Source organism: Apostichopus japonicus, chromosome 9 (genome assembly GCF_037975245.1).
Source record: "Apostichopus japonicus isolate 1M-3 chromosome 9, ASM3797524v1, whole genome shotgun sequence".
NCBI classification, from domain to species: Eukaryota; Metazoa; Echinodermata; class Holothuroidea; order Aspidochirotida; family Stichopodidae; genus Apostichopus; species Apostichopus japonicus.
In genome coordinates this window covers 37028148-37054183 of record NC_092569.1, presented here as the reverse complement: position 1 = coordinate 37054183, position 26036 = coordinate 37028148, and the positions used below count along the sequence as shown (strand labels likewise).

The 26036-nt window shown below is 37.4% G+C and overlaps 1 protein-coding gene across 11 annotated transcripts in view; it reads left to right on the top strand.

Annotated features, from left to right (window-relative positions):
• The window catches only part of LOC139974506 (probable 3',5'-cyclic phosphodiesterase pde-5), a 137938-nt gene that overhangs the window by 90639 nt on the left and 21263 nt on the right, over positions 1-26036 (top strand). For 7 of the 11 annotated variants that reach the window (XR_011795495.1, XR_011795496.1, XM_071981697.1 and 4 more), the window contains 10 exons: positions 2037-2063; positions 6693-6751; positions 8605-8656; positions 8809-8954; positions 10848-10940; positions 12214-12282; positions 14443-14557; positions 18498-18637; positions 19255-19341; positions 21104-21136. Coding sequence is in view for 9 of the 11 variants with exons in the window: in XM_071981697.1 (XP_071837798.1) it covers positions 2037-2063; positions 6693-6751; positions 8605-8656; positions 8809-8954; positions 10848-10940; positions 12214-12282; positions 14443-14557; positions 18498-18637; positions 19255-19341; positions 21104-21136 (821 nt within the window). In the remaining 2 variants the exon portion in view is untranslated. The remainder of the gene's footprint in view (positions 1-2036; positions 2064-6692; positions 6752-8604; positions 8657-8808; positions 8955-10847; positions 10941-12213; positions 12283-14442; positions 14558-18497; positions 18638-19254; positions 19342-21103; positions 21137-26036) is intronic. The other 4 variants (XM_071981701.1, XM_071981702.1, XM_071981700.1 and 1 more) reach the window with 3 other exon arrangements.

The window sequence follows — 26036 nt, the reverse complement described above, 5'->3', positions numbered from 1 at the left end:
GTCAGCTACCTCTGTATGATGTGTTACATTGGTCAGCTACCTCTGTATGATGTGTTACATTGGTCAGCTACCTCTGTATGATGTGTTACATTGGTCAGCTACCTCTGTATGATGTGCTACATTGGTCAGCTACCTCTGTATGATGTGTTACATTGGTCAGCTACCTCTGTATGATGTGCTACATTGGTCAGCTACCTCTGTATGATGTGTTACATTGGTCAGCTACCTCTGTATGATGTGCTACATTAGTCAGCTACCTCTGTAAGCTGTGTTACATTGGTCAGCTACCTCTGTATGATGTGTTACATTGGTCAGCTACCTCTGTAAGCTGTGTTACATTGGTCAGCTACCTCTGTATGATGTGTTACATTGGTCAGCTACCTCTGTATGATGTGTTACATTGGTCAGCTGCCTCTAAATGATGTGTTACTTTGGTCAGCTACCTCTGTAAGCTGTGTTACATTGGTCAGCTACCTCTGTATGATGTGTTACATTGGTCAGCTACCTCTGTATGATGTGTTACATTGGTCAGCTACCTCTGTAAGCTGTGTTACATTGGTCAGCTACCTCTGTAAGCTGTGTTACATTGGTCAGCTACCTCTGTATGATGTGTTACATTGGTCAGCTACCTCTGTATGATGTGTTACATTGGTCAGCTACCTCTGTATGATGTGTTACATTGGTCAGCTACCTCTGTATGTGTAACAATGGCAAGCTTCCTCTGTAACATGTGCTACATTGGTCAGTTACTTGAGGTTGGACAATTGATGATGGTAGCTGAGGGTGGTGATTGAGGTTGGATAATTAATGATGGTAGCTGAGGGTGGTGATTGAGGGTGGATGATTAATGATGGTAGCTGAGGTGGTGATTGAGGGTGGATGATTAATGATGGTAGCTGAGGGTCGTGATTAAGGTTGGATGATTAATGATGGTAGCTGAGGGTGATGATTGAGGGTGGATGATTAATGATGGTATCTGAAGTTGGTGATTGAGGGTGGATGATTAATGATGGTAGCTGAGGGTGGTGATTGAGGGTGGATGATTAATGGTGGTAGCTGAGGGTGGTGATTGAGGGTGGATGATTAATGATGGTAGCTGAGAGTGGTGATTGAGGGTGGGCAATTTATGATGGTAGCTGAGGGTGGTGATTTATGGTGAATGATTAATGATGGTAGCCGAGGGTGGTGATTGAGGGTGGACAATTACTGATGGTAGCTGAGGTTGGTGATTGAGGGTGGATTATGCATGATGGTAGCTGAGGGTGGTGATTGAGGGTGGATGATTAATGATGTTAACTGAGGATGGTGATTGAGGGTGGATGATTAATGATGGTAGCTGAGAGTGGTGATGGAGGGTGGATGATTTATGATGGTAGCTGAGGGTGTTGATTGAGGGTGGAGAATTCATGATGGTAGCTGAGTATAGTGGTGTTTGAGGGTGGACAGTTAATGATGGAAGCTGAGGGTGGTTATTGAGGGTGGATGATTAAAGACGGTAGCTTAGGGTGGTGATTGAGTGTGGATGATTAATGATGGTAGCTGAGAGTGGTGATTGAGGGTGGGCAATTAAAGATGGTAGCTGAGGTTGGTGATTGAGGGTGGACGATTAATGATGGTAGCTGAGGGTGGTGATTGAGGTTGGATGATTAATGACGGTAGCTGAGGGTGGTGATTGAGGGTGGACAAGTAATGATAGTAGCTGAGGGTGGTGATTTAGGGTGGATGATTAATGATGGTAGCTGAGAGTGGTGATTGAGGGTGGGCAATTAATGATGGTAGCTGAGTATAGTGGTGATTGAGAGTGGACAGTTAATGATGGTAGCTGAGGGTGGTGATTGAAGTTTGACAATTTAGGGTGGTCATTTTCACAATTTATGTCTTCCCAAGATTAGTGTGATAAACTTGATTGCATTATCTGAATAGGTAGAAGTTGATGTTTCCATGTCTGTTTAATTAATGTTAGTTTTATGCATTTGTACTGCGTATTCCTTCACTCCTGCCGCACGCATCTTGCATGTTGTTGTTCTTCCCTGCAGCTCTATAAACAGGATCCTGCGTCAGAGGTAACTTCCACCTCTATTCTTAGTGCATGACAAGCAGGAGTTATACATTTATCTCCCTTCACTGCTGTTCTTGGTGCATGACAAGCAGGAGTAATACATTCCTCTCTTTTCACTGCTATTCTTGGTGCATGACAAGCAGGAATTATACATTCCTCTCCTTTCACCTCTATTCTTAGTACATGACAAGCAGGATTTATACATTCCCCACCTTTCTCTTTTAATCTTGGTGCATGACAAGCAGCAGTAATACATTCCTCTCTTTTCACTGCTATTCTTGGTGCATGACAAGCAGGAATTATACATTCCTCTCCTTTCACCTCTATTCTTAGTACATGACAAGCAGGATTTATACATTCCCCACCTTTCTCTTTTAATCTTGGTCCATGACAAGCAGAAGTTATACATTCCTCTACTTTCACTGCTATTTTTGGTACATGACAAGCAGTAGTAATACATTCCTCTACTTTCACCTCTATTCTTAGCACATGACAGGCAGGATTTATAAATTCCCCACCTTTCTCTTTTAGTCTTGGTCCATGACAAGCAGGTGTTATACATTCCTCTCTTTTCACTCTTAATCTTGGTGCATGACAAGCAGGAGTTATACATTCCTCTACTTTCACTCCTATTCTTAGCACATGACAAGCAGGATTTATACATTCCCCACCTTTCTCTTTTAATCTTGGTGCATGACAAGCAGCAGTAATACATTCCTCTACTTTCACTCCTATTCTTAGCACATGACAAGCAGGATTTATACATTCCCCACCTTTCTCTTTTAATCTTGGTCCATGACAAGCAGAAGTTATACATTCCTCTCTTTTCACTGCTGTTCTTGGTGCATGACAAGCAGGAGTTATACATTCCTCTACTTTCACTCCTACTCTTAGTACATGACAAGCAGGATTTATACATTCCCCACCTTTCTCTTTTATTCTTGGTCCATGACAAGCAGGAGTTATACTTTCATCTCCCTTCACTGCTATTCTTGGTGCATGTCAAGCTGGTGTTATACATTCCTCTCTTTTCACTGCTGTTCTTGGTGCATGACAAGCAGGAGTTATACATTCCTCTACTTTCACTCCTACTCTTAGTACATGACAAGCAGGATTTATACATTCCCCACCTTTCTCTTTTATTCTTGGTCCATGACAAGCAGGAGTTATACTTTCATCTCCCTTCACTGCTATTCTTGGTGCATGTCAAGCTGGTGTTATACATTCCTCTCCTTTCACCTCTATTCTTGGTCCATGACAAGCAGGAGTTATACTTTCATCTCCCTTCACTGCTATTCTTGGTGCATGACAAGCAGGAGTTATACATTCCTCTCCTTGTACTGTTAATCTTGGTGCATGTCAAGCAGGAGTTATACATTCCTCTCCTTTCACTGCTATTCTTGGTGCATGACTATAGCTGACTACTCATACCCCATTTATCTTCATATTATTCATTATAGCCTATTATTATTATCATCAATAGCTCATTGCAGCTTACTTCCTTGTCCAGTTTACAAATAGTTCCACATAGCCTGATGTCTTCAATTTATTTATGTATAATTATTACAGCCTGCTATCATCAACTCATTATACTTTATCATGTCACTTGCTCTCAGAACTCATTTTTTAATAATGATCCATCACAGTTTGAATTTCTTACTTGATTGTGAATGTTCCGTTCATACCAACTAAGACAAAGCTGTAGTCCATACCAGCTAAGACAAAGCTTTAGTCCATGTATCATTTAGTGTGTTATTAGTAAAATGTAGTATGAGACACAATTGTGTACAATAACATGCATTGATAAGATCCTGTTGGTAAGATGTCTCAGCTCTTTACAACTTCAATACTGTATGATTTAAAACATCCTTAGCAAAAGTGTTGTAGCCTAGCATATTGGCTTTGCAGTGGTCAGTCTAACATTAGGCCTAGTTAGTGAACAACTCATTCCAACCATAACTTCCTCCAAGTGAAATGGAGTATGACAATTAAATGCTTCAACCATTCAAGGATATTTGCCACTCAATTTTTTCAATTTTTTTGCTTAAAAAACGGATGTTTATTATAAATTTTGGGGTGTCGAATAGGAATACATTGCTTAAAATGGTTGCCTGTTTATTGGCTCATAAACAGTCTCAACCCTAAATTTCAAACAATAACTGACTTGAGTGGGCCTCGTCCATTATTCCCAAAAATTTAGGATCTCTGTTATTGTTGTAATAGCAGACAGCCTTAAGCAATTTATTCCTTAATTGCACCGTGGAATACTAATTAGTTAATTACACCGTGGAATGCTAATTAGTTAACAGGTAGAATGCAGTAAATTTATCATTACAATTAGGAATATGACACATCATTTTTACAAATTTGTTACAAATTTCCCTCTTTTGAAAACTGGAGCTATATTTGTTCCTCTCAACTTATGCAATTACAAGAATTAGCACAATTTTGCTAGAAAGCTTCTTTTTTGTTGTTGTCAATAGCTATTGGTTGAGTGGAAGCAGGTTTCATTGCTATAAAAACACAAGTGGGAAATGAAGATGTTATTCTAGGGTTAACCATATGACCTTCTTACGTGTTACCAGCTGTAATATATTCTAAAAAGTTACTATTGTACAAGCTGTACTTACTAATTTTGATATCTGAATTATGATACTTGTAATGTGTAATGTCGGTTATCAAACAGTGATGTAGAAATACCAATTGTTTAATTGGCCATTCATTATTTGCTATTGGGATGTTGCTCCTACTATAGACAGAATCATTTGTACAATTTGACCGAAGTGGAAGTATTATTGTTAACATGATGTGAGCAAACAGTTTTGTTATATGGGTATATCATGCACACACATTTCCTCAGTATTATTGTTAACATGATGTGAGCAAACAGTTTTGTTATATGGGTATATCATGCACACACATTTCCTCAGTATTATTGTTAACATGATGTGAGCAAACAGTTTTGTTATATGGGTATATCATGCACACACATTTCCTCAGTATTATTGTTAACATGATGTGAGCAAACAGTTTTGTTATATGGGTATATCATGCACACACATTTCCTCAGTATTATTGTTAACATGATGTGAGCAAACAGTTTTGTTATATGGGTATATCATGCACACACATTTCCTCAGTATTATTGTTAACATGATGTGAGCAAACAGTTTTGTTATATGGGTATATCATGCACACACATTTCCTCAGTATTATTGTTAACATGATGTGAGCAAACAGTTTTGTTATATGGGTATATCATGCACACACATTTCCTCCCATTTACTGACCAGTTAGTTATCTCACCTGGTGAGTGTTGATCATGCAGTTTTGTTATATGGGTATATCATGCACACACATTTCCACCTATATACTGACCAGTTAGTTATCTCACCTGGTGAGTCGCGTTGATCATGCAGTTTTGTTATATGGGTATATCATGCACACACATTTCCTCCCATTTACTGACCAGTTAGTTATCTCACCTGGTGAGTGTTGATCATGCATATGTATGACATATATGCATTTAATCATGGAAGGATTAGAGATGAATATATGCAACAGATTCACAAAGACCTAAAATTTTAAGGACTTACAATCCTCTTCAATTTCAAAGTTTTGATTGATAGGTTTTGAAGTTCAGTTGTTATTGTTGTTCTTTGTTGTTAGTGTTGTTCTTTGTTGTTATTGTTGTTCTTTGTTGTTATTGTTGTTCTTTGTTGTTATTGTTGTTCTTTGTTGTTATTGTTGTTCTTTGTTGTTATTGTTGTTCTTTGTTGTTATTGTTGTTCTTTGTTGTTGTTGTTCTTTGTTTTCTTTTCTATCATGTTTGTAATTTCATAATATGAATACAAGCTGCCAAGAGCCAATTACAGTATGTTCTGAAAACAAGAATCTTTCATCCAAGGTCACAGGTTTATATCGTAAGAGAGTGAAACGGCTGTTCACACTATATAGCAATGTAATACTATGTACTCTGAAAATGTGTCTGTAAAGAACAACTTAATCCAAACAAGATTAGTGAGATGTCTCTCAAATCCAAACTTTTACAAAGTGTTCAAATGAACAATTACTTCATTGTGGTGTTTGAAATCAGACTCTTCACCAACCACTATCTTGTTGACTCAAGTCAATAATATTAGATTTCAGAGGTAACCACTGATATTAACTATATCCTATTTGTGTGTTTAAACCTTCTTTAAGTAGATGAAGTAACCTTGGTATTGTGTAGTTATTAATTAACATGATTAGGATGTAGGACTTAGCAAGTATAACAGAGATGGTGTCCTTGGTGGCAACAAGTAAACTTCAAAGAGATTCATTGGATATCCTTCTCATTATTAAAACACATCCCTGGACCATGCAAATGTGAAGCCATGGTTGCCATTTGTTTAAGCATTATCACAGTGCTATTTGTTAATTATTATAAAATTTAACAATCCATCTTGTTAATCTTTGCTTTTAATTGATGTCTGGATAAATCCATCTTGTTAATCTTTGCTTTTAATTGATGTCTGGATAAATCCATCTTGTTAATCTTTGCTTTTAATTGATGTCTGGATAAATCCATCTTTCTTCCAATGAATGTTGATTAGACTTGACTTTTGTTTCTATTCTCTGTATTGATCTTTAGATCTACATAAGTATGACAAGACAAAGAAAATTGAATGACTTCCTTCTGGCTGTCACCAGGTGAGTGTAATCCTAGGATTAAGGGTTAATCCTATAGATCATGCATCTTGTGGATTATGTGGAAACTAGTCACCAGTTCAAACTATTACAAAGAATATTTAAACATCCAAGCAAACTTCTTCCAAGCGAGCATGGGCTAACATCAATAGTCAAATATAAGTCCAATTATTCAAAATAACTGTACTAGATAGTATTTGGCATTGCCAATGCTTGCAATGCTTTCTTTGCCTCACAATACACATCATAACTCCAGCCAGTACCTGGGTTGTCCTACTACTCCTAATGCTCTCAATGCTTTCTTTGCTTCCCAATTCACATCATAACTCCAGCCAGTACCTGGGTTGTCCTACTACTCCTAATGCTCTCAATGCTTTCTTTGCTTCCCAATGTACATCATAACTCCAGCCAGTACCTGGGTTGTCGTACTACTCCTAATGCTCTCAATGCTTTATTTGCCTCACAATACACATCATAACTTCAGCCAGTACCTGGGTTGTCCTACTACTCCTAATGCTCTCAATGCTTTCTTTGCTTCCCAATGTACATCATAACTCCAGCCAGTACCTGGGTTGTCCTACTACTCCTAATGCTCTCAATGCTTTCTTTGCTTCCCAATTCACATCGTAACTCCACCCATCACCTGGGTTGTCCTACTACTCCTAATGCTCTCAATGCTTTCTTTGCTTCCCAATACACATCATAACTCCAGCCAGTACCTGGGTTGTCCTAATGCTCTCAATATTTCTTTGCTTCCCAATTCACATCATAACTCCAGCCAGTACCTGGGTTGTCCTACTACTCCTAATGCTCTCAATGCTTTCTTTGCTTCCCAATTCACATCATAACTCCAGCAAGTACCTGGGTTGTCCTAATGCTCTCAATGCTTTCTTTGCTTCCCAATTCACATCATAACTCCAGCCAGTACCTGGGTTGTCCTATTACTCCTAATGCTCTCAATGCTTTCTTTGCTTCCCAATTCACATCATAACTCCAGCCAGTACCTGGGTTGTCCTAATGCTCTCAATGCTTTCTTTGCTTCCCAATACACATCATAACTCCAGCAATTACCTGGGTTGTCCTAATGCTCTCAATGCTTTCTTTGCTTCCCAATTAACATCATAACTCCAGCCAGTACCTGGGTTGTCCTATTACTCCTAATGCTCTCAATGCTTTCTTTGCTTCCCAATACACATCATAACTCCAGCCAGTACCTGGGTTGTCCTATTACTCCTAATGCTCTCAATGCTTTCTTTGCTTCCCAGTTCACATCATAACTCCAGCCAGTACCTGGGTTGTCCTACTACTCCTTATGCTCTCAATGCTTCCCAATGTACATCATAACTCCAGCCAGTACCTGGGTTGTCCTACTACTCCTAATGCTCTCAATGCTTCCCAATGTACATCATAACTCCAGCCAGTACATGGGTTGTCCTACTACTCCTAATGCTCTCAATGCTTCCCAATGTACATCCTAACTCCAGCCAGTACCTGGGTTGTCCTAATGCTCTCAATGCTTTCTTTGCCTCACAATTCACATAACTCCAGCCAGTACCTGGGTTGTCCTACTGCTCCTTATGCTCTCAATGCTTCCCAATTCACATCATAACTCCAGCCAGTTTGTCCTACTACTCCTAATGCTCTCAATATAGAAAGTAACAGCTTATATTGACTTTGATGCAGATTGTAGTCACAAACCTTTAAAGTATAACTTCCTTCATCAGCAAATGTTTGATGAGCCTCAGTTTAGACTAACAGATATCTCTGTTTGCCCTTTTAATTGCTCTTTTAGTAGTTACTTCATGTAGATTGCAGTTACGTTCTGATTTTTTTTAATTTTTTGTTTTGTCGTTTAGGTCAATATTTACAGATATTGTAAGCATGGATGGTGTTATCATGAAAATTATGGTAAGTTGAAAACTAATTAAAACATTTACTGTGAGGATATATCAATATAATAAAAAGATATCAATGAATTTGTTTTATGTGTAGTCCTTCCATCATCTCCCTCTTCTTTTCACTTAAAGAATAGCTTTTACTGAATCTCCTGTTTTTGCTAGAACTTTGCACAGAAGTTAGTGAGTGCAGACCGAGCCAGTTTATTCTTGGTAGACAGCAAAACAAAGGAGCTGTATGCAAGGATTTTTGACATAGGCAATGGCCTGGGAAATCAGATGATGGATGAACAGGATCAGAAAGAAATAAGGTCAGTAACCAGGTGTGAAGTATTCCAGCATGTTTAGTGTTAAATACATATTGGTATAAGGAAGACCCTAGTTGTAGTCAGGTGTGTTAAAGTCCCAATGTGTGTTTGCCAAATTTTAACTTTGACATTTCCAGCTTACTGCCCTAAAAGCTCAGTGAAAATAACACCGTTCTATGCTATTTCTATATTAATAATCATAATTTTCATTGAGTTTATCTGTCGTTAAACATTTTGAGCTGAAAAAAATTCGCCAGATTTTTAACCAGTCCGTAGATTCAACAAATTTTAATCAAAATTTGCAAGCCCCGCCCAACAGATCATGCGCCAATCAAATCTCTCTGTTTTGTTAACGACCGTTAAGCTTACTTTCACTTTCGTGATTAGCCTAGATGTTAGGTCAATTTTCTTGAAAAGTATCTTTCTTTCGGTCTTAACCAATGTAACTTGCAAAATTATGTCATTTACTTCTACTGCAAGGAATAAACAGGTGTTTTCGACATTTCCTATGTGAAATTGGGTCAAGAAAGTGGACGATACGAGTATATGTAGGTTACATTTGTAATGAACATTCTGAAATGGGCGGTCGCAGTGATTTTACGGTAAATCGTTTGCGCCATAAGGGCAACAGAAAATAAATTTCTTTCTTACGATTGCGACATCTTTTCTCCATTAAACCCACCTGGTCAGAGTGCATTTAGAATAAAAAACACTGAAACTGCTTCAGAAGTTTGTTTTCCAAAATTCATCAGCAAACATGTATTAAGACTTTAAGTACTCCAGCATAAGTAGTGTTAAAAACATATTGGTGTAGGGAACACCCCTAGGTTTAGTTAGGTGTGTTAAGTACTACAGCATTTTTAGTGTTAAATACATACTGGTATTATGACCACTCTAGATGTAGTCACGCATGCTATGTACTCAAGCATATTTAGTGTTAAATACATACTGGTGTTATGATCACCCTAGGTGTAGTTAGGTGTGTTAAGTACTGCAGCATATTTAGTGTTAAATACATACCGGCATTAGGAACACCCTAGGTGTAGTTAGGTGTGTTAAGTACTCCAGCATATTAAGTGTTAAGGTAAATACATATGTGTATTATGATCACTCTAGGTGTAGTCACGCATGTTATGTACTCAAGCATATTTAGTGTTAAAAGACTAGTTCAGGTGTCACAAATGTTTATCTTATATGAAAGAGGACAATAAAAGAAACCCAATAGTGAAGAAATTATTCAAATATCTTTTTCCGTTAAGGAGATATTCAAGTTTTAAGTTCTATCTGATTGTGAAGAAACTGCTGAAATCAGACTAGCTGTGACGTTATATCCTCACAGTCCTGAAAAGTCTTTGTTATTTATTAAAATATTTTGTAAGATTTTATGACTTACAACCAAAAGATACGTCAGGAGATCTCATATGTGTCTAGGGAAGTATTTGAGATTTAACATCTGAAGAATGTTTGATTATATTTTTTTAGATTTGTGACGAAAAATGTAATTAATTTTTAATGAAATATATTGACACATGTTAAGGAAGTGAGGATGTGACATCACACCCTCACAGTTAGTCTTTCTACACCAGTCATTTGCAAAGAAATTGTGAAATCTTCAAAGTGTGATATCTCCTTAACAGAGCATGCTATCATGGTAGTTTCTTCACTGTTCTGTTTGTCTTATTAAGCTCTTTCATACAAGATAGACATGTCAGACACCTGAACCATTCCTTTAAATACATACTGGTAATAGGAACACCCTAGGTGTAGTCAGGTGTGTTAAGTACTCCAGGATATTTTGTGTTAAATACATAAGTGGTATTAGGATCCTCTAGGTGTAGTCACGCATGTTATGTTCATTCCTGGTATTTACTGGTATATAATGAATGTTCTCTTCAGGTTCCCCATGGCTAAAGGAGTGGCTGGACATGTTGCCTCTACTGGAGAAATCTTGAGCATTCCTGATGCTTACCAAGATCAAAGATTTAACAGGTGCTGCAATGTTATTGATACTTCGGAAGTAATTTTACCTAAATGCGTAATGTTTTTATCACTGATTACTTCAGTCTTATAAGATCAAATATTTAACAGGTTGATACTACAGAGATGCCCAATGTACTTGGCTTAGATCCCACTAGGAGATGAATCCATACTTGATGTTGATTATATCTGTATTACAAATACAACATAATTATACTGGATTTGTATTCTACACACAATATCAAAATGTTTAGTACTTAATGCAAGTGTGATCCATATGTCCTTAATGATATTTACACCTCTCACCCCACCAGTGCTACTAAACATGTTGCCATGACAATAGCTATATCCATTAAATAGTTACAGCTGGATGCATAATGTGACTTCCCCTTAGCTCTTGTAGATTACACAGCTGTAAATGGTGTTATATTGTAACTTGTATTGATCAGATTGGATGTGAATTCCCCTTTGCTCTTCCAGATTACAAGGCTCAGCTGTAAATGGTGTTATATTGTAACTTGTATTGATCAGATTGGATGTGACTTCCCCTTAGCTCTTGTAGAAAACAAGGCTGTAAATGGTGTTATATTGTAACTTGTATTGATCAGATTGGATGTGAATTCCCCTTTGCTCTTCCAGAAAACAATGCTGTAAATGGTGTTATATTGTAACTTGTATTGATCAGATCGGATGTGACTTCCCCTTAGCTCTTGTAGAAAACAATGCTGTAAATGGTGTTATATTGTAACTTGTATTGATCAGATCGGATGTGAATTCCCCTTTGCTCTTCCAGAAAACAATGCTGTAAATGGTGTTATATTGTAACTTGTATTGATCAGATTGGATGTGACTTCCCCTTAGCTCTTGTAGAAAACAATGCTGTAAATGGTGTTATATTGTAACTTGTATTGATCAGATCGGATGTGAATTCCCCTTTGCTCTTCCAGAAAACAATGCTGTAAATGGTGTTATATTGTAACTTGTATTGATCAGATTGGATGTGAATTCCCCTTTGCTCTTCCAGAAAACAAGGCTGTAAATGGTGTTATATTGTAACTTGTATTGATCAGATTGGATGTGACTTCCCCTTAGCTCTTGTAGAAAACAATGCTGTAAATGGTGTTATATTGTAACTTGTATTGATCAGATTGGATGTGAATTCCCCTTTGCTCTTCCAGAAAACAAGGCTGTAAATGGTGTTATATTGTCTATTTCCTTCCTTGCAGAATTCATGAATCTAGTTTGAATTGTCCAGATTTCTGTTTTGTGTATTTTTATTTTACAGAGATGTTGATCTTCAAACTGGGTACAAGACCAAAACCATACTTTGTATGCCCATTTATAACCGAGGAAGGTATGTCTCCGAGCCATTGCTTTGAAAGTTACAGAAAGAGCTAACAAATTGTTAGTGGCTGATTGCCAACTTGGTCATCAAACTGTGGCAAAAGTAGTACTACTACATTTCTTCTTCAACTTTCTTCTCCCAAAGTACCTCATTAAATCAGTAAGCATTCTTTGTAGTTGCCTCAAGGCAAATACAAATTGTGAGATCCACAGAGTGTTAAAGATTCAGAGCTTAATCAAGCATCTAATTACCATAAAGCTCAGTCCATTGATAGACTTGACAAGTGCAAACAATGGAAATTTGAATGTTTCATACTGAGCATTTCTTGTGATGTGTCCACAATATTAGTTTATTGATACACCAGGTAGGTATCTGTCCTGAGGGTATTATTCTCTCTTTGTTTATCTGGAAGCAACAATGAAGCTATTTATCTGTAAAGGACACCTGCAAATAAACTAATCCTGTTAACATCACTTTTAACACATTTGGAAGTTTTAATCTTGTATTCAGCATAAATCCTTCATTGTAAACAGCAACTTCATTGCAATGCAAGATTGTCTGCCATTTTTAAGATTGATATGTAAGTAAAAAGAAAATCTTGCAATTTGTAAATTTGTTTCCCTTTGGGCAGGATATTGATGTGCATTAGAACACTAGTTTAGAGAGGAATAGGATGCACAAGCGATGTGAACTTAGTTTGATTCACCCAGTTAGAGAACACTAGTAAGAGAGGAATAGGATGCACAAGCAATGAACTTAGTTTGACTCACCCAGTTAGAGAACACTAGTAAGAGAGGAATAGGATGCACAAGCAATGTGAACTTAGTTTGACTCACCAAGTTAGAGAACACTAGTAAGAGAGGAATAGGATGCACAAGCAATGTGAACTTAGTTTGATTCACCCAGGTAGAGAAAACTAGTAAGAGAGGAATAGGATGCACAAGCAATGTGAACTTAGTTTGAAACACCCAGTTAGAGCACACTAGTAAGAGAGGAATAGGATGCACAAGCAATGTGAACTTAGTTTGAAACACCCAGTTAGAGCACACTAGTAAGAGAGGAATAGGATGCACAAGCAATGTGAACTTAGTTTGAAACACCCAGTTAGAGAACACTAGTAAGAGAGGAATAGGATGCACAAGCAATGTGAACTTAGTTTGAAACACCCAGTTAGAGCACACTAGTAAGAGAGGAATAGGATGCACAAGCAATGTGAACTTAGTTTGATTCACCAAGTTAGAGAACATTAGTAAGAGAGGAATAGGATGCACAAGCAATGTGAACTTAGTTTGAAACACCCAGTTAGAGCACACTAGTAAGAGAGGAATAGGATGCACAAGCAATGTGAACTTAGTTTGATTCACCCAGTTAGAGAACATTAGTAAGAGAGGAATAGGATGCACAAGCAATGTGAACTTAGTTTGACTCACCCAGTTAGAGAACACTAGTAAGAGAGGAATAGGATGCACAAGCTATGTGAACTTAGTTTGAAACACCCAGTTAGAGAACACCAGTAAGAGAGGAATAGGATGCACGGGCAATGTGAACTTAGTTTGATTCACCCAGTTAGAGCACACTAGTAAGAGAGGAACAGGATGCAGAAGCAATGTGAACTTAGTTTGATTCACCCAGTTAGAGAACACTAGTAAGAGAGGAATAGGATGCACAAGCAATGTGAACTTAGTTTGATTCACCCAGTTAGAGCACACTAGTAAGAGAGGAATAGGATGCACAAGCAATGTGAACTTAGTTTGATTCACCCAGTTAGAGCACACTAGTAAGAGAGGAATAGGATGCACAAGCAATGTGAACTTAGTTTGAAACACCCAGTTAGAGAACACTAGTAAGAGAGGAATAGGATGCACAAGCAATGTGAACTTAGTTTGAAACACCCAGTTAGAGCACATTGGGTCATAGTTGCAGTAGTCAATCTGTGTTAGGGTGAAATCAGCTGTCTCCTACATATATATTTCAATGCGTTCTTTATCTGTTATCTTTCATGGTCCAATCTTCATGTCATCTCATTATCCAGTAAGTTATGTGTATGGTCATTCATAGTTAATGCTTGTAAAGTAATGACTTTGAAACTTGCATGTCAGAACTCACATATGAAATCAAATATCAATCCTTCAATGATAATTATAATCTGTGATTATTTTTTTTCATCAGTATTATTGGAGTGGTACAGATGGTTAATAAGAAAATGGGATGCTTTACCAAGATTGATGAAGAAGCCTTTGAAATGTTTGCAGTTTACTGCGGTTTAGCATTACATCATGCTAAGGTGAGTAGTGTTGCATTTTACCCTGGTCTAGCCTGACATCATACCAAGGTGTTCACTTCAGTTGATATGGGTTCTTAGCAAAATCACCAAGATTCTTTCAGCATCAAGAAGAAAAAACTTTTATCACTCTTGCATTATCATTAATTCAATATCTATGTTTAGTGCAACTAATGGACATCTACAGTGTGTACTATGCAGTCCTATGTACTCACATGTAGATGATTGAATGCTGAGTACAAGCAGCTGGCTTTAACTGTTCTATGCAGTCCTATGTACTCACAGATAGATGATTGCATGTTGAGTACAAGCAGTGAGCTCAGACTGTACTATGCAGTCCTATGTACTCACATATAGATGATGGAATGCTGAGTAGAGGCAGTGGGCTTTAACAGTTCTATGCAGTTGGATGTACTCACAGATAGATGATTGAATGCTGAGTACAAGCAGTGAGCTTAGACTGTACTATGCAGTCCTATGTACTCACAGATAGATTATTGCATGTTGAGTACAAGTAATTGACTCAGATTGTACTATGCAATCCTATGTACTCACAGATAGATGATTCCATGTTGAGTACAAGCAGTGGGCTTTAACAGTTCTATGCAATCCTATGTACTCACAGATAGATGATTGCATGTTGAGTACAAGCAGTGGACTCAGACTGTACTATGCAATCCTATGTACTCACAGATAGATGATTGCTTGTTGAGTACAAGCAGTGGGCTTTAACTGTACTATGCAATCCTATGTACTCACAGATAGATGATTGCTTGTTGAGTACAAGCAGTGAGTTCAGAAGTAGCCATGCTACTGTGATAATGATTTACACAAGTTGTTTGATAGATGTAATTCACAAGACCTAGACTATACCTACATTATTACTGGTACCACGAGCTGATTTCTCTGGTTCTCTTATTTCAGTATTTATCCAATTTCAAAGAAATATTGCAACAATTATTGTAGAAGTGGTTACTGAGTCTGACCTTTCTAAACTTTCTCTCTCATCCAGCCATTGGTGGTAAACCAGGACTTACCTTAAATTTCTCATAATTTGATATGTGCCTGACTGCAGTAGAAGTAAATTGTTCATACTCATCCAATGAAAGACATTCTTAGGCAAATAATATCAGACAAATAGTGAATTGATCCATCCATTAATCTCAACGGTAGAGAACACTCATATCTATTAACAAGCAACATGAAAAGAAAGCAGCCAGCAAATTTGTGGAGACAGTGTGAGTTATGGTAGAACTTACTTGGTTAGCTCCAGAACTATGCATTTATGTTTGGCAGTGATGCATGTGATGTAAAGGAATACTAAGTAGTCAGTCTATTGAGGTCTTCTTCTCTCTTCTGCTTGTTCTTGTTGTAGTTATACCAAAAGATCAGACGTGATGTAAAGGAATACTAAGTAGTCAGTCTTTTGAGGTCTTCTTCTCTCTTCTGCTTGTTCTTGTTGTAGTTATACCAAAAGATCAGACGTGATGTAAAGGAATACTAAGTAGTCAGTCTATTGAGGTCTTCTTCTCTCTTCTGCTTGTTCTTGTTGTAGTTATACCAAAAGATCAGACGTGATGTAAAGGAATACTAAGTAGTCAGTCTTTCGAGGTCTTCTTCTCTCTTCTGCTTGTTCTTGTTGTAGTTATACCAAAAGATCAGACGTGATGTAAAGGAATACTAAGTAGTCAGTCTTTCGAGGTCTTCTTCTCCTGCTTGTTCTTGTTGTAGTTATACCAAAAGATCAGACGTGATGTAAAGGAATACTAAGTAGTCAGTCTTTGAGATCTTCTCTCTTCTGCTTGTTCTTGTTGTAGTTATACCAAAAGATCAGACGTGATGTAAAGGAATACTAAGTAGTCAGTCTTTCGAGGTCTTCTTCTCTCTTCTGCTTGTTCTTGTTGTAGTTATACCAAAAGATCAGACGTGATGTAAAGGAATACTAAGTAGTCAGTCTTTCGAGGTCTTCTTCTCTCTTCTGCTTGTTCTTGTTGTAGTTATACCAAAAGATCAGACGTGATGTAAAGGAATACTAAGTAGTCAGTCTTTCGAGGTCTTCTTCTCTCTTCTGCTTGTTCTTGTTGTAGTTATACCAAAAGATCAGACGTGATGTAAAGGAATACTAAGTAGTCAGTCTTTCGAGGTCTTCTTCTCTCTTCTGCTTGTTCTTGTTGTAGTTATACCAAAAGATCAGACGTGATGTAAAGGAATACTAAGTAGTCAGTCTATTGAGGTCTTCTTCTCTCTTCTGCTTGTTCTTGTTGTAGTTATACCAAAAGATCAGACGTGATGTAAAGGAATACTAAGTAGTCAGTCTATTGAGGTCTTCTTCACTCTTCTGCTTGTTCTTGTTGTAGTTATACCAAAAGATCAGACGTGATGTAAAGGAATACTATGTAGTCAGTCTTTGAGGTCTTCTTCACTCTTCTGCTTGTTCTTGTTGTAGTTATACCAAAAGATCAGACGTGATGTAAAGGAATACAAAGTAGTCAGTCTTTTGAGGTCTTCTTCTCTCTTCTGCTTGTTCTTGTTGTAGTTATACCAAAAGATCAGACGTGATGTAAAGGAATACTAAGTAGTCAGTCTTTTGAGGTCTTCTTCTCTCTTCTGCTTGTTCTTGTTGTAGTTATACCAAAAGATCAGACGTGATGTAAAGGAATACTAAGTAGTCAGTCTTTCGAGGTCTTCTTCTCTCTTCTGCTTGTTCTTGTTGTAGTTATACCAAAAGATCAGACGTGATGTAAAGGAATACTAAGTAGTCAGTCTTTCGAGGTCTTCTTCTCTCTTCTGCTTGTTCTTGTTGTAGTTATACCAAAAGATCAGACGTGATGTAAAGGAATACTAAGTAGTCAGTCTATTGAGGTCTTCTTCTCTCTTCTGCTTGTGCTTGTTGTAGTTATACCAAAAGATCAGACGTGATGTAAAGGAATACTAAGTAGTCAGTCTATTGAGGTCTTCTTCACTCTTCTGCTTGTTCTTGTTGTAGTTATACCAAAAGATCAGACGTGATGTAAAGGAATACTATGTAGTCAGTCTTTGAGGTCTTCTCTCTTCTGCTTGTTCTTGTTGTAGTTATACCAAAAGATCAGACGTGATGTAAAGGAATACTATGTAGTCAGTCTTTCGAGGTCTTCTTCTCCTGCTTGTTCTTGTTGTAGTTATACCAAAAGATCAGACGTGATGTAAAGGAATACTAAGTAGTCAGTCTTTGAGATCTTCTCTCTTCTGCTTGTTCTTGTTGTAGTTATACCAAAAGATCAGACGTGATGTAAAGGAATACTAAGTAGTCAGTCTTTTGAGGTCTTCTTCTCTCTTCTGCTTGTTCTTGTTGTAGTTATACCAAAAGATCAGACGTGATGTAAAGGAATACTAAGTAGTCAGTCTATTGAGGTCTTCTTCACTCTTCTGCTTGTTCTTGTTGTAGTTATACCAAAAGATCAGACGTGATGTAAAGGAATACTAAGTAGTCAGTCTTTGAGATCTTCTCTCTTCTGCTTGTTCTTGTTGTAGTTTATACCAAAAGATCAGACGTGATGTAAAGGAATACTAAGTAGTCAGTCTTTGAGGTCTTCTCTCTTCTGCTTGTTCTTGTTGTAGTTATACCAAAAGATCAGACGTGATGTAAAGGAATACTAAGTAGTCAGTCTTTGAGATCTTCTCTCTTCTGCTTGTTCTTGTTGTAGTTTATACCAAAAGATCAGACGTGATGTAAAGGAATACTAAGTAGTCAGTCTTTGAGGTCTTCTCTCTTCTGCTTGTTCTTGTTGTAGTTATACCAAAAGATCAGACGTGATGTAAAGGAATACTAAGTAGTCAGTCTTTGAGGTCTTCTCTCTTCTGCTTGTTCTTGTTGTAGTTATACCAAAAGATCAGACGTGATGTAAAGGAATACTAAGTAGTCAGTCTTTTGAGGTCTTCTCTCTTCTACTTGTTCTTGTTGTAGTTATACCAAAAGATCAGACGATCTGAACAGAAGAATCGTGTAGCCCTAGAGGTTCTTAGTTATCACAATCAGTGTACAGATGAGGAGTTTACGTACCTTCGTAAAATGGCCCTACCTGAACCCATTCCAGATATTGCTAGGTAAGAACACATTTTTCCTCAAAGTCTATTTCTAGTCTACCTCAGAGTTGTTCAAACAGTTTGTTTCATTCTTTTGCAAGTTTAAGCAAGTAAAGAGAATGATGACCACCATGGTTTTGCACCAACCATATCCTGTCTTATTTAATATAATAAAAGTCCCCCCCCCCCCACTACCACCTTCCTCTCTTCAATATTTTGTGTTACCAGGGAATTTTTCATCTTGATAATTAAAAGTGACTGTAACACACAATCTGGCTTTCAGATGAAGTTACATGACACAATATTAGCCATAGAGAGCCAAGTGTGTAGGCAATGAATGGTTGGTAGTTATTGGCACCACTGTTAATGAGGAGGTACAATATAAAACACTTGTGTACAGTAGCTAGTTGAATGATCGCAAATGGTCGTAACACCAACTGCTTGAAGCATTGACCATTATACAAATGGAGGTCAAAGGAAAACTCTTTAAATCAGTAATTAATAAAGGTTAACATGAATGAAAAACATTAAAATGATCTTTTCCTTTCATATTTTTGTTTAGCTCCATATAAAATAGCTGATAATTAACCCAGGTTTTGGTGAATGATTGTAGAATTATGTTTTCTTTATTTAAACAGGTTTGACTTTTCTCCTTGGGGTCTAGATGAATCTGCCAAGCCTCTCTATGTTCTTTGTATGTTTAAAGATCTGTTCAACATAAAAGAGTAAGTGATAACATCTGCTTTTGTACTAGTAATCAGAACAGACTTACTCATATACACAGATTTGCAACATTTTACACAAACTAGACACAATGTGTTCTGGGACATGTCTCACAGATCCAGTGTCATATTGTAACTAGACACAATGTGTTCTGGGACATGTCTCACAGATCCAGTGTAATATTGTAACCAGACACAATGTGTTCTGAGAATTTGTCTCACAGATCCAGTGTAATATTGTAACCAGACAGTGTGTTCTGGGATATGTCTCACAGATCCAGTGTCATATTGTAACCAGACACAATGTGTTCTGGGACATGTCTCACAGATCCAGTGTAATATTGTAACTAGACACAATGTGTTCTGAGAATTTGTCTCACAGATCCAGTGTAATATTGTAACCAGACACAATGTGTTCTGGGACATGTCTCACAGATCCAGTGTAATATTGTAACCAGACACAATGTGTTCTGGGACATGTCTCACAGATCCAGTGTAATATTGTAACTAGACACAATGTGTTCTGGGACATGTCTCACAGATCCAGTGTAATATTGTAACTAGACACAATGTGTTCTGGGACATGTCTCACAGATCCAGTGTAATATTGCAACCAGACACAATGTGTTCTGGGACATGTCTCACAGATCCAGTGTAATATTGTAACCAGACAATGTGTTCTGGGACATGTCTCACAGATCCAGTGTAATATTGTAACTAGACACAATGTGTTCTGGGACATGTCTCACAGATCCAGTGTAATATTGCAACCAGACACAATGTGTTCTGGGACATGTCTCACAGATCCAGTGTAATATTGTAACCAGCCACAATGTGTTCTGGGACATGTCTCACAGATCCAGTGTAATATTGTAACCAGACACAATGTGTTCTGGGACATGTCCCACAGATCCAGTGTCATATTGTAACCAGACACAATGTGTTCTGGGACATTTCTCACAGATCCAGCGTAATATTGTAACCAGACACAATGTGTTCTGGGACATGTCTCACAGATCCAGTGTAATATTGTAACTAGACACAATGTGTTCTGAGACATGTCTCACAGATCCAGTGTAATATTGTAACCAGACACAATGTGTTCTGGGACATGTCTCACAGATCCAGTGTAATATTGTAACCAGACACAATGTGTTCTGGGACATGTCTCACAGATCCAGTGTAATATTGTAACCAGACACAATGTGTTCTGGGACATGTCTCACAGATCCAGTGTAATATTGTAACCAGACACAATGTGTTCTGGGACATGTCTCACAGATCCAGTGTAATATTGTAACCAGACACAATGTGTTCTGGGACATGTCTCACAGATCCAGTGTAATATTGTAACCAGACACAATGTGTTCTGGGACATGTCCCACAGATCCAGTGTCATATTGTAACCAGACACAATGTGTTCTGGGACATTTCTCACAGATCCAGCGTAATATTGTAACCAGACACAATGTGTTCTGGGACATGTCCCACAGATCCAGTGTGCTCAAATTTATCCAACCAGACAATTGTATGTAACCACTTGGCTAGTTCACAGATTTAATATTTTCATAAAGGCATCAGTGACTGGAGTAAGTGTTGGTTCCCAATATGCAAATTCATTACAGTTCTGCACGCTTACAATCTGTCATGCCAAAGGGTAAAGCTTGTATATGCAAATTAAATGGGCTGTGCAATATTTATCCTACCATTTTTTTTCAGTTACAATTTTCTTTAATTGTATGTCATGCATTTCACCACTCCACAGTGCACCTCCGGAATTCCTTGAAATGAGTCAGAGGTATTACAAGCCCGCATTGTTTGGCCCAGCTCTTTATTACTCTGCCCTGCTGATGCTCTTCTATCTTTTTCTTTCCTTTTCTCTCATACCTTGCTCGCAATAATTTTATAATAATAATTTTTCTTTTGGTTTTGCTGTTTGGTTTATTTTGCTGCTGGAATGCTTGTTTGCAATTGTTTCCACTGTAACTTCTGAGATATTGTACATTCATTTCCAAGTAACCACATTGTGTTACAAACAAATTTGTGCTGTGAATGGACAAATGACGTGAAAGTTATAGCGCCATGTATTAGCAAGGTAGCATTGTTAGATCTTACCTATATTGATAGTGAAAGTCAAAGGGCCTTGTATGAAACAATGTGGCATGGTTAGATCTTACCTATATTTATAGTGGATGTCATAGCACCATGTATCAAACAAGGTAGCATTGTTAGATCTTACAGGTCTATATTGACAGCAGCCAAAGGTAGGTTTGCACAAACCACATATTCTGATGCAATTAGCATAGTTTGCAGCCAGTAATCCTTTTAGTGAGCAACAAAGTTTGTGTGATGGGGCATAGTGAAGTAATGCCTGTAGTGTAGGGTGAGTTTAAGAACTAGCTGACCTAGTTTTCTTGAATTTGGGTATTATAAGTACAATTAAAGGTAGTCACTATAAGAGAAGATAAGGGGGCACTCATAAGGAGGCCTCACTTGGAAAGATTCCTGGTGTTGCATGAATACAATATGAGTTACAGCAAATAATTGTTTACATTTCAGAGATATAATTTCTTTTTATTTCAGTTATTTTCTTTCTTTCCACCTTCTGGTTACAAGATGCTGCACTGCTTTCTCTTGTTGCACTTCTTTCGTCAGTTAATAAGCATATCTGCTATAACATTGTATGATATCAGTTAATAAGCATATCTGCTATAACATTGTATGATATCAAATTATATTAAATTACAAGTCAGCTCCACCAGAGCAACACGGTATTATCTGCTGCAACACTTACATTTCATAGACTCTGACATTTTAGTGCTATATACAGTCATATAATACTGTGCTGTTACTATAGCGAGAATAAATTAAACTGATCAGCATTGTACTGCTATACAGACTGCTACTGCTGCACTGTGTTATATTAAACTGATCAGCATTGTACTGCTATACAGACTGCTACTGCTGCACTGTGTCATACTAAACTGATCAGCATTGTACTGCTATACAGACTGCTACTGCTGCACTGTGTTATATTAAACTCATCAGCATTGTACTGCTATACAGACTGCTACTGCTGCACTGTGTTATACTAAACTGATCAGCATTGTACTGCTATACAGACTGCTACTGCTGCACTGTGTTATATTAAACTGATCAGCATTGTACTGCTATACAGACTGCTACTACTGCACTGTGTTATACTAAACTGATCAGCGTTGTACTGCTATACAGACTGCTACTGCTGCACTGTGTTATATTAAACTCATCAGCATTGTACTGCTATACAGACTGCTACTACTGCACTGTGTTATATTAAACTGATCAGCATTGTACTGCTATACAGACTGCTAAGTACTGCTGCACTGTGTTATACTAAACTGATCAGCATTGTACTGCTATACAGACTGCTACTGCTGCACTGTGTTATATAACACTGATCAGCATTGTACTGCTATACAGACTGCTACTGCTGCACTGTGTTATATTAAACTGATCAGCATTGTACTGCTATACAGACTGCTACTGCTGCACTGTGTTATATTAAACTCATCAGCATTGTACTGCTATACAGACTGCTACTGCTGCACTGTGTTATATTAAACTGATCAGCATTGTACTGCTATACAGACTGCTACTGCTGCACTGTGTTATATAACACTGATCAGCATTGTACTGCTATACAGACTGCTACTGCTGCACTGTGTTATATTAAACTCATCAGCATTGTACTGCTATACAGACTGCTACAGCTGCACTGTGTTATATTAAACTGATCAGCATTGCACTGCTATACAGACTGCTACTGCTGCACTGTGTTATATAACACTCATCAGCATTGTACTGCTATACAGACTGCTACTGCTGCACTGTGTTATATAACACTGATCAGCATTGTACTGCTATACAGACTGCTACTGCTGCACTGTGTTATATTAAACTGATCAGCATTGTACTGCTATACAGACTGCTACTGCTGCACTGTGTTATATTAAACTCATCAGCATTGTACTGCTATACAGACTGCTACTGCTGCACTGTGTTATATTAAACTGATCAGCATTGTACTGCTATACAGACTGCTACAGCTGCACTGTGTTATATTAAACTGATCAGCATTGTACTGCTATACAGACTGCTACTGCTGCACTGTGTTATATAACACTCATCAGCATTGTACTGCTATACAGACTGCTACTGCTGCACTGTGTTATATAACACTGATCAGCATTGTACTGCTATACAGACTGCTACTGCTGCACTGTGTTATATTAAACTGATCAGCATTGTACTGCTATACAGACTGCTACTGCTGCACTGTGTTATATTAAACTGATCAGCAATGTACTGTAATACAGACTGCTACTGCTGCACTGTGTTATACTAAACTGATCAGCATTGTACTGCTATACAGACTGCTACTGCTGCACTGTGTTATATTAAACTGATCAGCATTGTACTGCTATACAGACTGCTACTGCTGCACTGTGTTATATTAAACTGATCAGCATTGTACTGCTATACAGACTGCTACTGCTGCACTGTGTCATACTAAACTGATCAGCATTGTACTGCTATACAGACTGCTACTGCTGCACTGTGTTATATTAAACTGATCAGCATTGTACTGCTATACAGACTGCTACTGCTGCACTGTGTTATATTAAACTCATCAGCATTGTACTGCTATACAGACTGCTACTGCTGCACTGTGTTATATTAAACTCATCAGCATTGTACTGCTATACAGACTGCTACTGCTGCACTGTGTTATATTAAACTCATCAGCATTGTACTGCTATACAGACTGCTACTGCTGCACTGTGTTATACTAAACTCATCAGCATTGTACTGCTATACAGACTGCTACTGCTGCACTGTGTTATATAACACTGATCAGCATTGTACTGCTATACAGACTGCTACTGCTGCACTGTGTTATACTAAACTGATCAGCATTGTACTGCTATACAGACTGCTACTGCTGCACTGTGTTATATTAAACTGATCAGCATTGTACTGCTATACAGACTGCTACTGCTGCACTGTGTTATATTCAACTGATCAGCATTGTAGACTGCTAGTGCTAAATGTATTATGTTAAACTAATCAGGTGAAATTTTTACTCTTTGACAGACTATGATAGTCTGCTAATCCATCTGGTATAAATGGTACCTTGTTTGTCCTGTCTTAAATTCAAACAACTGAAGATACTGTTGAGGGTGACAGGTTTATTTTAAGGAACCTTTCTGTGTTTTGACATAAATTTATTTGTTTGTCAAACGTATCTGTGTTAAGTTCTGTTTGAATTGAGGAGTCATTAACTACTGCTATGGCTATGAATGAATTAAGACAGGATATTTAGCTTGAGTTCAGTCATTTGTACAGTACTCCATATGTGAAATCACTGGAAACATGTGGTTAATATTACACACTCTGCATATATTTGTACAGTACTCCATATATGAAATCACTGGAAACATGTGGTTAATATTACACACTCTGCATATATTTGTACAGTACTCCATATGTGAAATCACTGGAAACATGTGGTTAATATTACACAATAAGCATATATTTTGTACAGTACTCCATATGTGAAATCACTGGAAACATGTGGTTAATATTACACACTACGCATATATTTGTACAGTACTCCATATGTGAAATCACTGGAAACATGTGGTTAATATTACACACTATGCATATATTTGTACAGTACTCCATATGTGAAATCACTGGAAACATGTGGTTAATATTACACACTATGCATATATTTGTACAGTACTCCATATGTGAAATCACTGGAAACATGTGGTTAATATTACACACTATGCATATATTTGTACAATACTCCATATGTGAAATCACTGGAAACATGTGGTTAATATTACACACTATGCATATATTTGTACAGTACTCCATATGTGAAATCACTGGAAACGTGGTTAATATTACACACTATGCATATATTTGTACAGTACTCCATATGTGAAATCACTGGAAACATGTGGTTAATATTACACACTATGCATATATTTGTACAGTACTCCATATGTGAAATCACTGGAAACGTGTGGTTAATATTACACACTATGCATATATTTGTACAGTACTCCATATGTGAAATCACTGGAAACATGTGGTTAATATTACACACTATGCATATATTTGTACAGTACTCCATATGTGAAATCACTGGAAACGTGTGGTTAATATTACACACTATGCATGTATTTGTACAGTACTCCATATGTGAAATCACTGGAAACGTGTGGTTAATATTACACACTATGCATATATTTGTACAGTACTCCATATGTGAAATCACTGGAAACGTGTGGTTAATATTACACACTATGCATATATTTGTACAGTACTCCATATGTGAAATCACTGGAAACATGTGGTTAATATTACACACTATGCATATATTTGTACAGTACTCCATATGTGAAATCACTGGAAACATGTGGTTAATATTACACACTATGCATATATTTGTACAGTACTCCATATGTGAAATCACTGGAAACATGTGGTTAATATTACACACTCTGCATATATTTGTACAGTACTCCATATGTGAAATCACTGGAAACATGTGGTTAATATTACACACTCTGCATATATTTGTACAGTACTCCATATGTGAAATCACTGGAAACATGTGGTTAATATTACACACTCTGCATATA